Source organism: Solanum tuberosum, unplaced genomic scaffold (genome assembly GCF_000226075.1).
Source record: "Solanum tuberosum cultivar DM 1-3 516 R44 unplaced genomic scaffold, SolTub_3.0 scf00384, whole genome shotgun sequence".
Lineage (NCBI taxonomy): Eukaryota > Viridiplantae > Streptophyta > Magnoliopsida > Solanales > Solanaceae > Solanum > Solanum tuberosum.
The window spans coordinates 402,350-417,584 of NW_006239308.1; the positions used below are offsets into that span (position 1 = coordinate 402,350).

The following is a 15,235-nucleotide window of genomic DNA, read 5'->3' on the forward strand; positions in this document are numbered from 1 at the left end:
GTGGGGGGGGGGGGGGGGGGGGGGGGGGGGGGGGGAAGGAAATGAGGGAATTCATAATTAGAGGTACTATTTTTGTAGATTGATTGGTTTTGATTTGTTTCTATAATTTGGTGTAGATTTTTTATTTTTTTTAAGATATGAAGTGTCTGTATGCAATGTTTTCTGTTGTATATTTTAGATTTGAAAAGATTTTTTTAGTGTTTATGATTAAATATTTATTATTTTTGTCAAATTTAATAAACATAAATTATTAAGTAGTTGACGAAGATTAAAAATGTTAACTTTTGATAAACTTAAAGAATCAAAATTCAAAACTGTTGATTACATATTTAAGGAGCTATTTTGAACCTGTTCAGTGTTCTCCCACCTTAGAGGCTATTTTTGTCATTTTCTCAATTGATATTTTAGTAATGTTAAAATTCCACTGCAGAATTGTTTTTCCTCCAATGGATCAGATTAAGTATTTAATTAAAAATATATGTTTAATAATTTAAACTATTAGGTCTAGTGACCTGTCGTATTCTTGAGACATTAGTAGTACTTTATTTAAATATTTAAGTGGACCATTATGCCCATTGGGATTTGATAATTTATAATTTAAGCTAATCAACATCATTTAATACTCAATTTATTTGTCCTCTGATGTCTATCTTTTCATTAAATACTCCTCTTTTTGTTCCTCAATTATTCACTTTTTGTTTTCCTTTTTATTTTTGTCCCTAAGGAGACCCTCGAGCGTGTATCAAAAATAATTTTTTTATATATTATTTTTTTCATAACTTGTTTATAAAGATTTTACTAGATATATTGTTGTTGTGATAAGAATTGAGATATTAAAAATTAACAAGATGTCTAGAAACAATTCTTTTTCTTTTTTTGCCATAGAAAAGAGCATCTTTTATTAATAATTTATTTTATCAAGACAAAGTTCAAAATAAATTTTCTTCCTAAATGAAATTTCTTTGTCTATGACTTTCTCCCAAAAAAGCGTCATGCTTTTAGCTTGGTTTGGCTGTACTACTTTGACTAGATTTATTAGTTGTCCTATTAAATAAAGAAAACGTCATCAAGTCCTATTTTGCAACCGTTACTATAATTAGCGCTTCGCTACGAATAAATCAATAACTTTTTTTTAATCATGTATTATATAGTATTTTATTCAATTTCAAATAATTATTATTTAAATTATCTATTGGAAATAGTATTTCTACCTCTAAGATAATGGTAAGGTTTACGTATATTTTACTCTCTTCAGATCGTACTTTATGGGATTACATGAGTATGTCGTTGTAATATTGTCCCAAATTAATTATGTCTACTTAATAATTTCCCCCTTTTGTTTTGTGTAGGTGAACCATGGGAATTTGGTGAAGCTAGAAGGTTTTTGCATAGACCCTAAAGAAGCAAATTGCTTCTTAGTCTATGAGTATGTTGAAAATGGTTCACTACATTCATGGATTCATGGTGAAAAACCTGAAAAATTGAGTTGGAAAACAAGACTAAGAATTGCAACTGATGTTGCAAATGGTCTTTTATACATTCATGAACATACAAGGCCAAGAGTTGTCCACAAAGACATCAAAACTAGCAACATTCTCCTAGACACCAACATGAGAGCCAAAGTTGCCAATTTTGGTCTAGCTAAATCAGGTTGCAATGCCATAACAATGCACATTGTAGGTACTCAGGGGTACATCTCCCCTGAGTACCTAACCGATGGCATTGTATCCACTAAGATGGATGTTTTCTCATTTGGAGTTGTGTTGCTCGAGCTAGTGTCAGGGAAGGAGGCTATTGATGATGAAGGGAAAGTCTTGTGGGCAAAAATTAGCGATTTTTCGGAAGGGAGTGAAGAGAGGAAGGTGAGGAAATTGCAAGAATGGATGGATGATAGTCTTTTGAGGGAAGAGTTAACAATGGAGAGTGTTGTGAATGTGATGTCTGTGGCTATTTCTTGTTTGAATAAAGATCCATCAAGAAGGCCAGGGATGATTGAAATTGTGTATGCATTGTCTAAAAGTATTGATCTATTTACTGATGTCTCAGAGGAAGGACTATCTCCAAGGCAAGTCACAGCAAGATAGGGGACATATATCTATTTAGCATATTATGTAAAAGTAGTTTTGAAGTGAGTAGTATTATTGTGTTTTGAGGTTTTTACTTTACTTTAAAGTTTGCTTCTATATATGTGTAATATTACTCCTATATTATCTTTTCTAGTAGTTGTGGAAAATCCAATTTCAAATAAGAGGATGTTTAAGGTTGGTCAAGTGGAATATATATTATGTTGTAATGAGTGTTTTTATGTTATGTTGCTCGGATTCTTTAAAATTGTATTACTTTTGAAGAATTCAACGCATAGCCGATAATATATATTTAAAGAGTCTGAACATCATAGATTGTTTAGCCAAAATTGAGGGAGTTTAATGTACAAATGAATATTGTTTTACAACTTGCTCTATTTCGTGTGGTGGACTAATATGAATCTCTCTTGTATACCTTTACTTAATGTTTGAAGACATGATTAAATTAACGAAATGTGCTCTTTTTTAATCGTTTAAGCTTTTAAATGAGATGTGTACGTACATCAATATTGTATCAGAGTCAAATTCATTGATTTATCTACTTGTTGTTGAACTCCCATGTTATATTATCGTTACTTTGGATTTCTGGTTTTAAGCATTGGGTGGGAGTGTTAAGAAGTCCTACATCAGTTGTGAAAGAGCAATTGATCTCCTGATGTAATTTTGAATAATTTCACCTCATAAGATAATTTTTGAAATTGAATTATGTGAAAGTTAGTCTTTTAAAAAATTAGTTGAAGAACTACGTAATAAAACTATAAATTGACTACAAAAACTAATGAAAACTTCCCTAGATTTGTTGATGAGAGTAGTCAAATTCATTTATTGATAGAACTATGTATAACAAAGAATTTTCAAATGCATATGGCGTTTTAGATAGTCAAATACGTATATGTAGCAATTCTACTTTAATTTGTTTGTTAACTTCTAGATGAGAAGTTTTAAAAGTTTCTCCTATCTTCAATTTCAACCAAAATGTCAACATACTTGGATTATTTTTCTCATTTATTCTTAATCTTATTGTGTATGAAAGATACATTAACCATAAGTCAAAAGAGTATAAAAGAAGTGCCTCAATATTTGCTGCATTTTAGGATTGCCAATATAAACAAAAACAAACTACATAAGTCATAACAATGATAATACATACTCTTCCTTTTTAAATTTGATCAAGGAGATGTTCATGGAACACGCCATTATACGACGAGGCGAGAAAGATGTGGGACACAATTGCATCATTTAGTTCAATCCACAGAATGTGAACCAATTGTACAAAATAATGAGAATTTGCATATGCATACCTCAACTATTATATCAAGTACCTGTTATATCTCACCATTATAAATATCGAATAATTCTACCGTAACAAAAAATAATTTGCGTTTCAAGAAGTTGAAAACATTTATGTTTCTTAAGAGCACACACTTACTTTTAATGTATACATACACACAAGTCACAACACACACATATCAATTAAAACAATTTCTTATTTTAAGCAACAATAACTAGACAACATTTTCAATGTGTCTTGATGTTCTATAACAAGGAAATTAATCAGAGTGGTTTTTCAAATATTTTCTTTATCAAATTTAATCTACTTACTATAAGATGGAAAATATAATCTATTTGCACAAGTCCACACTTAGTAACAAATATAGATAATACTTACTACTTCACAACATTAAATTAGTAACACAAGGAATATCCCTTCTATGTCAACAATAGAGGCGTAGTAAGAATTTCAAATTCATAATTCTAATTCTAATTCTACTTATTTAAATTTATCGAGTTTTAAATTGATAATTTGTATAAATTTAATCGAATTTTTAATAAAAAATTAAAATTTAGATCGAAGTTACCAGATTTAACCTAATCCATAACCAAAGAGTTAGCTCTGCCTTTATCTGTCAAAGTAAACTTATGTTTTTTTCAGCACCCGATTAGTAATTAAAATAATGAGCAATTTGGCCACAAAATTTTTGATCTAGTGATAAGAACGTAGATATTGTGGTTAGACGTTCAAGCTACTATAAATAAAAATATGATATTTACGTGAAGAGGAATAAATAAACAGACTTATCATCCACCAAATTTTGGATTTGATGCACTTGAACCGACTATCTTTCTAAAACAACCTCTCTATCTCCAAGAAATAGTTATAAGATCTCTGTATACTTTATTCTCTCCAGATCACACTTGAAATTTCACTGCGTATATTGTTATATTATCCACTAAATTTTTAATAATGCACGTGCACCATATCCCACTTGAAATTTCACTGAGTATATTAATATTGTTATATTATCCACCGAATTTCTAATGATGCACGTGCACCGTTAACAAATCTTTTTATTAAAAGAATAGAGCAATTTGCCCATTTACAAAACCTATAGAGGCAAAAGACAACATTACAATGAATTCCAGGGGGCTACCAGCAAAAAATAAAGTAATCAAAAAATCATCACACTTTTTAAACGCATGCCACAAAGCACGAAAGCCGAACAGAGACATTCCATTTCAGTTCCTCAAAACCCTTAACTTCTTCTCGCCGGAAAAAAAAATTAATTTCGCCGGGTAAATCTCCGGCATGGCAGCAAACCAACCGGAAGCCTACGCCGATGATTTCCTCGAGCAAATTCTCGCTATTCCTTCCTATGGCTTGCCGGTTGCTGATGTTGGCACTCCATCAGAGACGACGTCGTTTACCTCGGCGTCTGCCGTATCTCATCTTAACTCTGCCGCTGCTGCTGGCCTACAGCAACCTATGTTCCCGTTGGGATTGAGCTTGGATAACGGCCGTGATGACGTCAGCGAAGCTGGTGCTTATGCAGTGAAGCATGTAAAAAAAAAAATTCTTTTTTTTTTTGCGTTTGGCATTTTCCAATTTTTACAATAGTTACGGCAAACTGACGAATTTAACTTATTTTTTTTGTTTATTTTGCAGGAAAGAGATGGAATGAATATCGGAAATTTATATGTAGGTCTAGAACACTTGCAATCTCATGCAGTTCGTCACTCTCTGCCTTCTGTTCACCATGTCCAGGTTACTCACTGTGTGTGTTTTGATTGAGAAAGTTATTGCTAAAAAATGTTCTGCAGAATTGCTCATTATTATTCTCCAATACAGATAATATTTCGATATAAATATCTGGAAATGTAAAATTGAGTTCATTTCAGTTTTCATATGTTGATTCTTTTTTTTAGAAAAAGAAAGATTTTGATAGGTTTCGGTGTTTAGTGTCTTGTGTATTGTTAGTTTTGTTGTGACTTGTAAATATTGCAATTATTTAGACCGCTCAAGGATTTTGCTTCCCAAGGTTATATGAGAGACAACTTTGTGGTCAAGCCCTTTGTAGACTATGCTTAAATGATTAAAGGTTTAGAAGGTGAAATTTAAATACATATACTAACTTGTAGTCGGTGAGCTGTACACAATTTTAATGCTCCTTGCGTACGACTACATGGGAGTGTATGGACTTGAAGAGTAATTTTTGTCTAATTGAGGCATATTATCTGATAACAAGAAGGTAGAACAGTGTTATATATTTATTCTTTTAAGATGGTGGTGTTGAAGATCAGCTTGTGCTCACCTCGACTATGCCACCGGGTATTTGCTATCTCTCTTCGATTCAGGTGTTGGGTGACTCTACCCACCAAGGCTTGGATATATAGGAAGAAATTACCTGGTGTTTTTTGCCTTAACAGACCTTATGGAGTCATGGTTCTTCTCCCACATCATTGATCACTAGACCACACCCTTAGGTGCTTGGTATTGCATCCATTATTCTGTTTAATCTCTTTATTTTTGAAGTTTAATTAGTTGTATGATTCATGCTTGGTAACTATGATTAAAATTATGTTTCTCTAAGGTGAACATTGCCTTTTTGTCAATGAGGGGAGTAGATAATTACTGAATTTTTCTAGCTTATAATTTCTCTTGGATTCTTGCAGCCTTTTCAAGGCCCACCAACAACGAGCACAACAGTAACTGTACCGCAGCCACCTTCAATTCGTCCTAGGGTTCGAGCTCGGAGGGGACAAGCCACAGATCCACATAGCATTGCTGAGAGGGTAAGATCTATGTTTCATAAGGACAAACATGAATCACGTGGTATAATGGAAGGTGTTGTGGGAGTCCTCTAGAAACAAGTAGAACTATATAATGATCTGTTTCTTTTTTTGTTGCAGCTGAGAAGAGAGAGGATATCTGAAAGAATAAAGGCTTTGCAGGAACTGGTACCCAGCTGCAATAAGGTGTGTCCAAGTGTCTAATTGCCTGCCACAGGTTTTTATTTTCGTGAATAGGGTTGTCCTTTACTCATCGCAAATGTCATACTCAGGCTCTCTAAAAATGAAGTCTTATGTTCACAAATAATAGTAATTTTACTTTTTCGTCCACATCATGGCCATAAAATACTAATACGTAAAACTAAAACAGGTATAAGATGAATCAACTTGTAGGCAAGCTTTTATTTGCAGTGGAGTGTCTGATGGTTCAATTTAAATTCTAGTAATTGGGCTTTTTGGAATTGGACTTTGTCTTAGTTAATAGTTATTCAGCATCTAATATCAATGGGTGCTTTATATAAAGGGTGAAATTAAAAGGAATGTGGTCGCTTGGGGTATTGAAATATTATATTTCTCTTGCCAGACAGATAGGGCAGCAATGCTTGATGAGATTCTGGACTATGTGAAGTTCTTAAGGCTTCAAGTTAAGGTAAGATGTCTTTTTTTTAATGTTGATCTTAGTTGCTAGCTTAGTCATTCACTCTTCCTACCATGTCCCAGAGAAAATGAGGTTTTTGGCTTCTGAGTTCTGTACAATGAATCTGCTTTCACAATTATTCCTCTCGATATGATTTAATTCTCACTTTAAAATTGTTGGAGCCATTATCATTAATCCATTCCCGTAGATCTCGCTAATTCGTCTTAACCATCATGTTGGACATTTCCTTGATGGGGGTTTAGTGGTTTTGAATCATGTGGTTTTCTGAGTGTTGGTTTCTCTAACGGTGATTGAGTTAACTATCTTATTCATGGTACGCATCTTGAGCTATGTTTTAGCTTGATTTCTTGGGAAATGGTTGCCTTATTAGTTTTATATTAAGAACAGGTTAACAGATTTTCTTGTATATTAATTTCAGTTTCAAATAAGTAAATTTCTATTCTCCTGGGTAATTTGAAACTAATCCTCTTCATGGCCTGCTCTACAAGCTACTCCCCTGGTCCTGATTTACATACACTTCCTATTTTGGTTTCACATCACTCTGCAAATTATATTTTTTAGATAAGCATTTTACTTTCTCGTACTTTTAGTTAGAAGTCTTCTATTATACCATTGCCTTCTCAAAAGAGGTCCTCTGTTCTACCATATAAATAACCTCTTGAAGGATGGTTGGTGCCTCAACAAGAAACTTACATCTCGTCTAGTGGTCCCTAGTGATTGCTTTACTTCCACGACAGTTATCATGCCAATCATTGATAATCCTGCTCTATTAACTCTCAACTTAGTAGCATGTTACTGTTATGTTCTGGTACGAATTTCCATTCCTTTGTGAGTTCAGTTTATATTGAATTTCTTGGCCATCATAGTCCCTAGCTGGTTTTCATTCTTGTATCTGTCTTGTAAATGGTTTGCATTTAAACTGCCTTAAGGTACTGAGCATGAGTAGGCTGGGAGGAGCCAGTGCAGTGGCACAACTTGTTGCTGACATTCCATTGCAATCTGTGGAGGTAATGAATGAAATCCTGTTGCTACTAATTGAACACCTAAGACCTTAAAAACAGTGTCTAATAGCTTGAGTTGAAATTTTTCTTGTTTTTTCTCTATCTTAGGGGGACAGTGGTGAAAGTAGATCCAACCAGCATATATGGGATAAATGGTCCAATGTAGACACAGAACAAGAGGTTGCTAAGCTCATGGAGGAAGACGTCGGTGCAGCCATGCAATACCTTCAGTCTAAATCACTCTGCATCATGCCCATATCACTTGCTGCACTCATCTATCCTACTCAGCAACCGGATGACCAGTCACTGGTCAAGCCTGAAGCGGCAGCCCCATCATAGACCTTCAACTCGTTGCACGTGCCTCTGAGAACTCCTAATAGCCTTGTGTCCCCCCTCCTTTGTATCCTTACCTACCATCCATTTGTATTTTCCTGTGTTATTGGTGGCAATGCAATCAATGTCAGATGCCACAACTTTTGCTTTTATCCCAACCATTGGCCCTTTTTTTTTTATTACCTTTCTGGAGTTTCGTCAAACAAGGCATGATGTCATCATACCTTGGAGAAAGGTAAACGTATGAAAGCACCCAATCAATTAGCATCATTTTCGGATGAGGTGAGCTTCTTTTTCAAAGTTATCTATGATTAGCTGCTCTTCTTCCACCATTTTGTTGTGGGATTGTGGGGACTCTCTTTATCCTTTGCATAGTGGATGGTGGGGCTTTGTAAAAGTAACCAACTGGTTGTTGTAAAGTATATTGTAATTTTAGTATATTATTGTAATGGGTAGTTGAAGTTGCTCTCCCTCCAAAAAGTTCTGAAAATATGACTAGTGCCTTTGTTGTACTTTTTGTCTTTTTTTGCATCTAGTATAATGTGGAGTTTCTGGTGAAAAACAATTAAGGGTTATAGTAATTCAGGGATTATTTTTAATCAAGTGTTTGGTTCATTGCTTCTCACCTATTCTTATGTTTGGTTTAAAACTTTACAATTTTATTTTTTTTCCAATTATACCCTTTAATTATTATGAAATTTTCTAGTTCATATAATTGGCTAGGACTGCGTAGAATAAGCAATACTTCTAGCCACTGCTAACCATACACTAGGTGAGAGAAAACATGGTGTTTCAAATCTGCAGCAAAGTGCAATACTACAGTTACACTCTATTGCTTAAAAATTTATATGTTAATTTGACAAATTATGTATGTAAGCACCTAGTGAATGAGCAAAAAAAAAGATGTTATTTTTTTTTTTAGTTGGGTGCAAAATTTGATCATCGCTGAAACGAAAGAAGTGGAGCTCAAATTAGGAAATTCTAGATTCTAGGCATAGGCAGTCGGTCTTCCTTGGATTAGGGACAAATATTTTGCTTGTTGTTTTCTTTTGGGCTTAATTGGGCCAGTTTGTACAGATTTCACATTGGAATAAAGGAGCCCCTAGCTCAACATATTTACCAAAAAAAAAAAAAAAAGATCATCGCTGAAACATTATTTCTCAATTGTACAACTGAAGTATAAAATTGGATAATATTTAGGCTTATTTATAATTGAGAAATAGGATGTTTCTTTTTCAATTCTTAAGATTATATAAAGAATTGCGGGGCACTTCAGTCATTTTGTTGTATTATTAAACCAGTAGTAGTAAATCCCTTATCGTTTGGTTGGGAACAAGTTATCCCAAGATTAATTATCCTGCGATAACTTATCCCATCACTATGGTATAAGGGGTCGTTTGATGCAAAGATTAGTAATGCAAGGATTAATAGTGCAGGGATTAGTAATGCAAGATTTTGTTTTTGGGTAAAAACATAAATATACAATATAAAGACCTTAATAACCACTCTATAACAATAGTTTTATTTTTCATCAATATAGCAATACTTTTTTTTTTCAAAAACAGAAAATAATATTAATTAATAAAAAATGGAATATAGAGACCTGATTAGCCACGATTTCTCCATTAAAAACAGAAAATAATATTACCAAAAAAAAATAAAAAATAATAGGGACGGCACAATTTTCTCCCATTCCTTAAATTTCACCCATTTTATATTTACCTTCCACATTTAAATGCATTTGTTACATATTCTCTCACATCATCAAACTACGTGTTTTACCAAAAACAAAACACTCTACCTCCTTTATTCTTAAAGTTTTTTCAATTATGGATATGAACATGGTTTCAATTCTAATTCAACACAATGGATAATGGGATGCAACAAGTTTGTGTGAAAAGAGCATGGCAGAATTGGTGATTAATTTAAATATCGTATTTAAATTATTTGGTTTTTTTTTTTTGTGATTTCTATTTTTCAATCTGACAATAATAGTATTTTGTTTGATGGAGTTGGCGTATTTGATATGGTATAAATATACACCAAATTTGTTTGGTGTATGTGTATTTGTTACTACGGAATTGGTGATTGGTTTACAAAATCAAATTAAAAAATTTGATATTTTTTTCGTGATTTTTAATTCAAAATAATTATGTTCTTTAAATTGTTAATTAGTTTATGTTGGTTTATTTCATACCAAAATAACAGCCAAACTGGTATACTATTTATTAGTTAAAGTCATTTTGTATAGCAATATGATTATCATTTTAATATAATCTGTTGTATATCTTTATTTTTTGGTAATGTGTTGGTAAATTTGATATATTTTGTATAAATTATAAACACTAACTTTGCTTGGTGTATATGGTAATGTTTGTGGTATACTTCGTTGTTGTTAAATAATCTTGTGGTTTGTAGTGTATGTGGTTTTTGGTAGGCTTAAGATATATACATCAAAAATTTAAAGAAAAAACATTAAATTAGTTAAAACACTTATTAGTTCGTGTTGGTGTATTTCATACCAAAATACCAACATAATATTATACTAACTTAATTGGTAAAATCATTTTGTATACCAACATGATTAGCATTCTGATATAAACGAAACATGTTGTATACTAATATAAAAATCAATTTGTTATGTTGCACTAAATTGTAAACACCATTCTGTTATTATATCTATATTGCTGAATTTCTTAGCAAATTATAATTGTAATATGTTGTTCATGTACTAGTTATTTACTAATCTCACTAATTGTTTTGAATTTTGATTAACAATAAGGTGTAATGTAACACATGAAAGTAGTCATGCAGGTGCTGCTATTGCGAGGATTATTGTTCAGCCTATTATAGTAATACGAATTTTCTAGATACTTATGCAATCTCGAACCATTGCCTTGCGAAAGCACATGAGAGATTCCATCAGATATTTTAGAAGAGATAGTGTTACCACCTGATGCAAGAAAGCAACCAGAGAGACCATCAAATAACGACCGTAAGAAGGGATTCAATGAAGGGAAATTCAAAAGGTGTAAAGTCAGTTGTAGTAAATGTGGTACACCCGGACATAACCAGAAGACTTGCCCCAAATTTCCACCTCTGAATTAACATTGTTGTGTCATAATTGTTTTTTGGTTTTATTTAACTTTTTATGTTGTTGGATATTTTATGGTTTTATTGAATTTCAGTTAACTTTGGAGAATGTTGATTTCACTTTGTACTTATATTGGTGAATGTTGAATTACTAATTTGTAATATTGGTGTATAGAATGTTATAACATTGGTGTTTGTTTGAATAACACTGTTGTTTTCTTGATTAAAATACAATTCATATTTTTTTTTGAGATATTTAATCATATAAACTAAGCTTTTTATATACCAAATTTATATAAGAAAATGGTTCTGTAAAGTCTGATATATATGGTTATGTATTAAATATATATATTAAGCATTTAAAAGTATGATTTTTCGTAATATTGGTGTAAAATGAAAAGTTATTGGCTAATTTGTAATATGGGAGTAATAAATGTTATAACAATGGTGTTTGAATGTTTGTTTAAGGGAACTTTGTTTAATACATTGTTATTTTCTTGGTGAAAATAAACTACAATTTTTTCTGAGATAAACATAAACTTACATTTTTGAATATCAAACTTATATATTCATTTCAATTGTTGGTATAATATGTATTGATTCATGTTGGTATATATATACCAACATTATTACGTGATTCTGTAAAGATAACTAAATAAAAATTGTATTTTGATACCACAATGGAACCAACATTGTAACAATATATACACTAATAAATATATGTAATATTTAGATGGATGAACAAAAAATATGCATCAAAATGATTAAAAATACCAATTAAACTGTTATCCAAATCTATAACAAAAAACATTATGTGCATGAGAAAGAACTTAATATGAAATGACGGATAAAACTTAAAGAAGATAAACTGAATATAAACTAGTGAGAATAACTAAAGATAACAATGGAGAAAACACTTCTGCCAAAACTAGATTACATACTAAAAAGTAACCAAAATAAATGCTATGGAGAGAATATATGGTCAAATACATAAATATTTTTCTCTACATACATAGATTAGCTCAAAAAGGAAGAGGATAAAAAAAAATTAAAAAAAGAAGAAGAATACGTGTAGCCATTAAACTTTAGTTGGGAAGTTAAAAAATGAGAAAAAAGTAATACTATCATATTCATCCATCCCCATAAATTATGCACATAATCCACAAAAAGGGGAGTTTAATATTAAATTAATAATATTAATAAAACACGAAAAATCCAATTTTTGCCATATTGGTAATTAAAAAGCTAAGTTTATAATTAAAAAGAAGTATGTGCATATTTTGTTAATAAAAGACTTAAATTGTATATTCTTGTAATTTTTACTTTGTGTTATCAAGTGTTTGGTTAATTGTTTCCCAACTCATCTTATGCTTGGATTGAAACTTTATAAAAAACTTTTTTTCAATTATACCCTTAAATTATTATGTAATTGAGTTAAGGTAAATAATTGCCGGACAATATTATTTTTTATGGCCTTCTAACTAGCTATGAGAAAGAATAATTTTGTTGTCATGTTTGCCTCTCTTTTTTTTCACTTAAATTATTTGAGGATAAATAATTGTCATCTTAGTATTGATTACTTACAAAATGTCAATTTTCAAATTAAAAAAAAAGAAGATAAACTATCAACTTTTAAAATTGAAAAGACGGTAAACAATAGTAAAATTGAATAAATCATCTACATTTACACATAAAAATTGCAAGTTGTAGTTTTAATATGTATGCAATTTTATAAATTGTTCAAAATACAAATATTTATATGCATTCAATTAAGATCACAAACGTCATGTGGTGATATATTTCCCTTTTAATTAGTTTATGTTAAACAACTCACATTTTAAATATTATATCAATTTGTATTGAATTATCTAGTGACAAACAACTTTCTCTAAATAATTTGTAAGCTAATCTATTTAAATAAATTTACTAGTACAAATATAAACCATAAATCAAGAAAATAAACAAAATAATTAAAATGAGTTGAGGGATGTTTTTGTCTTTACATAGACTTATCCCATGGTATTATATCCTATGTATTACTAATCCCTCCAAATGGAAGGTATTAGTAATACATCCTATAATACCATGTAGGAGGTGTAACTAATCCTTGGATTAGTTATACATAAGCCCAAATCCCTACCAAACGTAGTACTAAATAATACTATACATAATACATGAACTATTTGTTTTAATGCGGCCTACCAACGACCCCTAAATGGTGGGATAAGTTATCCCAAACATGACAACCAAACAAGATACCAAATTTTTATTCCAGGATTATTATTTTTTTTATCTCAGGACTATTTATTCTTATCCTTAACATCAAACGACCCCTAAGATATTCTAGGTATTAGATAAAACCTATGGTGTGTTAGGTTATCCATATATAGGTGTGTTTGTGTTTGAATTGAATTGTGCAACCAAACATTGTATTGGGTAGATATTCTAGATATTAGATACATATGGTTTATTAGGTTATCCATAAATTAGGTGTGTTTGAGTTGAATTATGCAATCAAATATTGTATTGGGTGCACTAAATTTTAATACAAGGGCTATCTGATTTAATACATCCTACTAAACGTCTCCTTAGTGTTTTACTTTACCATCTAAGAACTAAGTCATTTGACTTGGATTATCTAAGTAAAAATTGTGATAATTATCCTTGGCTTGTAGTTCTGTCAATGGATTGATTTGTCTTACCATTGGTATATGTAACATATTAGAATGACTTGTTTATATGGAATTCATCAATTTGAGTTTTGCCCATATTGCAATGAGAATGGGCTTGCATGATGCTCAATTTGTTTTGCGTGTTGTCTGGTACCTGCATTTGGATTGACATCCGACTAAATTTGAATTCATTCTAGAGAGTTCTAAATCTCTTTTTAGTAAATGTGACTCTATACTGAGGTGGACACAAACTAAAGCTCAAATATATTTCAATGCAACATGAGTCACAATTTGTAACCAACATCTACATTAATTACATCCTATGTACAAAGAAATGAAAAACAACTCATCAATAGAAATTTAGTAGAAATATTTTACATTCATGAAACGAAAAAGAAAATTCTAGTTTCCAGTACTTGTCATACAAAAATAAAGCGAAAATCATAAATATTGTAATGGAGTCCGTGCCGGATCCAATATATGTTACTTTTTCTGTTCAACAATAGTAGTCTACTATATTAAAAAATAGTTATCCAATAATATTTTTCAAATTTAGAAAATCAAGAGATAATTTACCTTTTTGTGTCTATTTTATCCTTATAATTAAATATTATTTATCATCTAACATATTTCTCAAAGTATTAAATTTAATAAAGTCAAAGAATAATATAGTAATATTACCCTTATTATTTATTGTTTCTTAAGGAGTGTGCCAAGTTAATAATGAACAATTATTGTTAGATAGAGGGAGTATTTATTTTGTCTCAATTTATGTGATCTAAATAAAATTTCGAAAGTCAATTAATTTTTTTTATGATTTGTAAATATTTTAAGTTATTAATTATTATAATTTATAGCACTTTTAATATAATTTTTAGATAATATATGTTACTTCTATCCCAATTTATGTGGCATTGATAAAATTTTCAAATTTTGATGTCTTTTATATATTTTTAACAGATAATTATTATTATGATTTATAATATTTTTACGTTATTTTTAAATAAGATATGTTATTCCATCTATTTCAATTTTGTGACACTGATAGAATTTTTCATTTAATCAAATTGCACAATACTAATAGTAATCCAAGTGACATACAAGCAGGGCCCGCAAGTTTAATTGACATTGTAATAATTAAGTCAGCACTAATTTTAAAAGCAAAGAAGGGGTTGTGAAGTGACCACGTGTCTTATTCAAAGAGCTACACGTGTCTTACGTGTAACCCCAGATTGAATATTAATTCCAAACAGACGTGTTGACGGAGAGGCGGTAGCTTATTCTCCTTAGTGCGCACAGACTCAATATTTGTTACTACTTCTGTTC

General features: G+C 31.0%; 2 protein-coding genes across 2 annotated transcripts in view; both read left to right on the top strand.

Annotated features, from left to right (window-relative positions):
• LOC102589838 (lysM domain receptor-like kinase 4) overlaps positions 1-2,369 on the top strand; it is a 5,304-nt gene extending 2,935 nt beyond the window's left edge. Inside the window, exon 2 of the mRNA XM_006362121.2 lies at positions 1,350-2,369. Within this exon, the coding sequence (XP_006362183.1) occupies positions 1,350-2,084 (735 nt within the window). The 3' untranslated portion in view covers positions 2,085-2,369. The remainder of the gene's footprint in view (positions 1-1,349) is intronic.
• Positions 2,370-4,671: 2,302 nt separating this feature from the next.
• On the top strand, positions 4,672-8,150 carry LOC102577469 (uncharacterized). The gene is given in 7 exon segments (NM_001288018.1): positions 4,672-4,923; positions 5,029-5,127; positions 6,036-6,155; positions 6,273-6,338; positions 6,736-6,801; positions 7,740-7,817; positions 7,920-8,150. Coding segments are annotated over 7 exon segments (912 nt in total).
• The last annotated feature ends 7,085 nt before the right edge of the window (positions 8,151-15,235 follow it).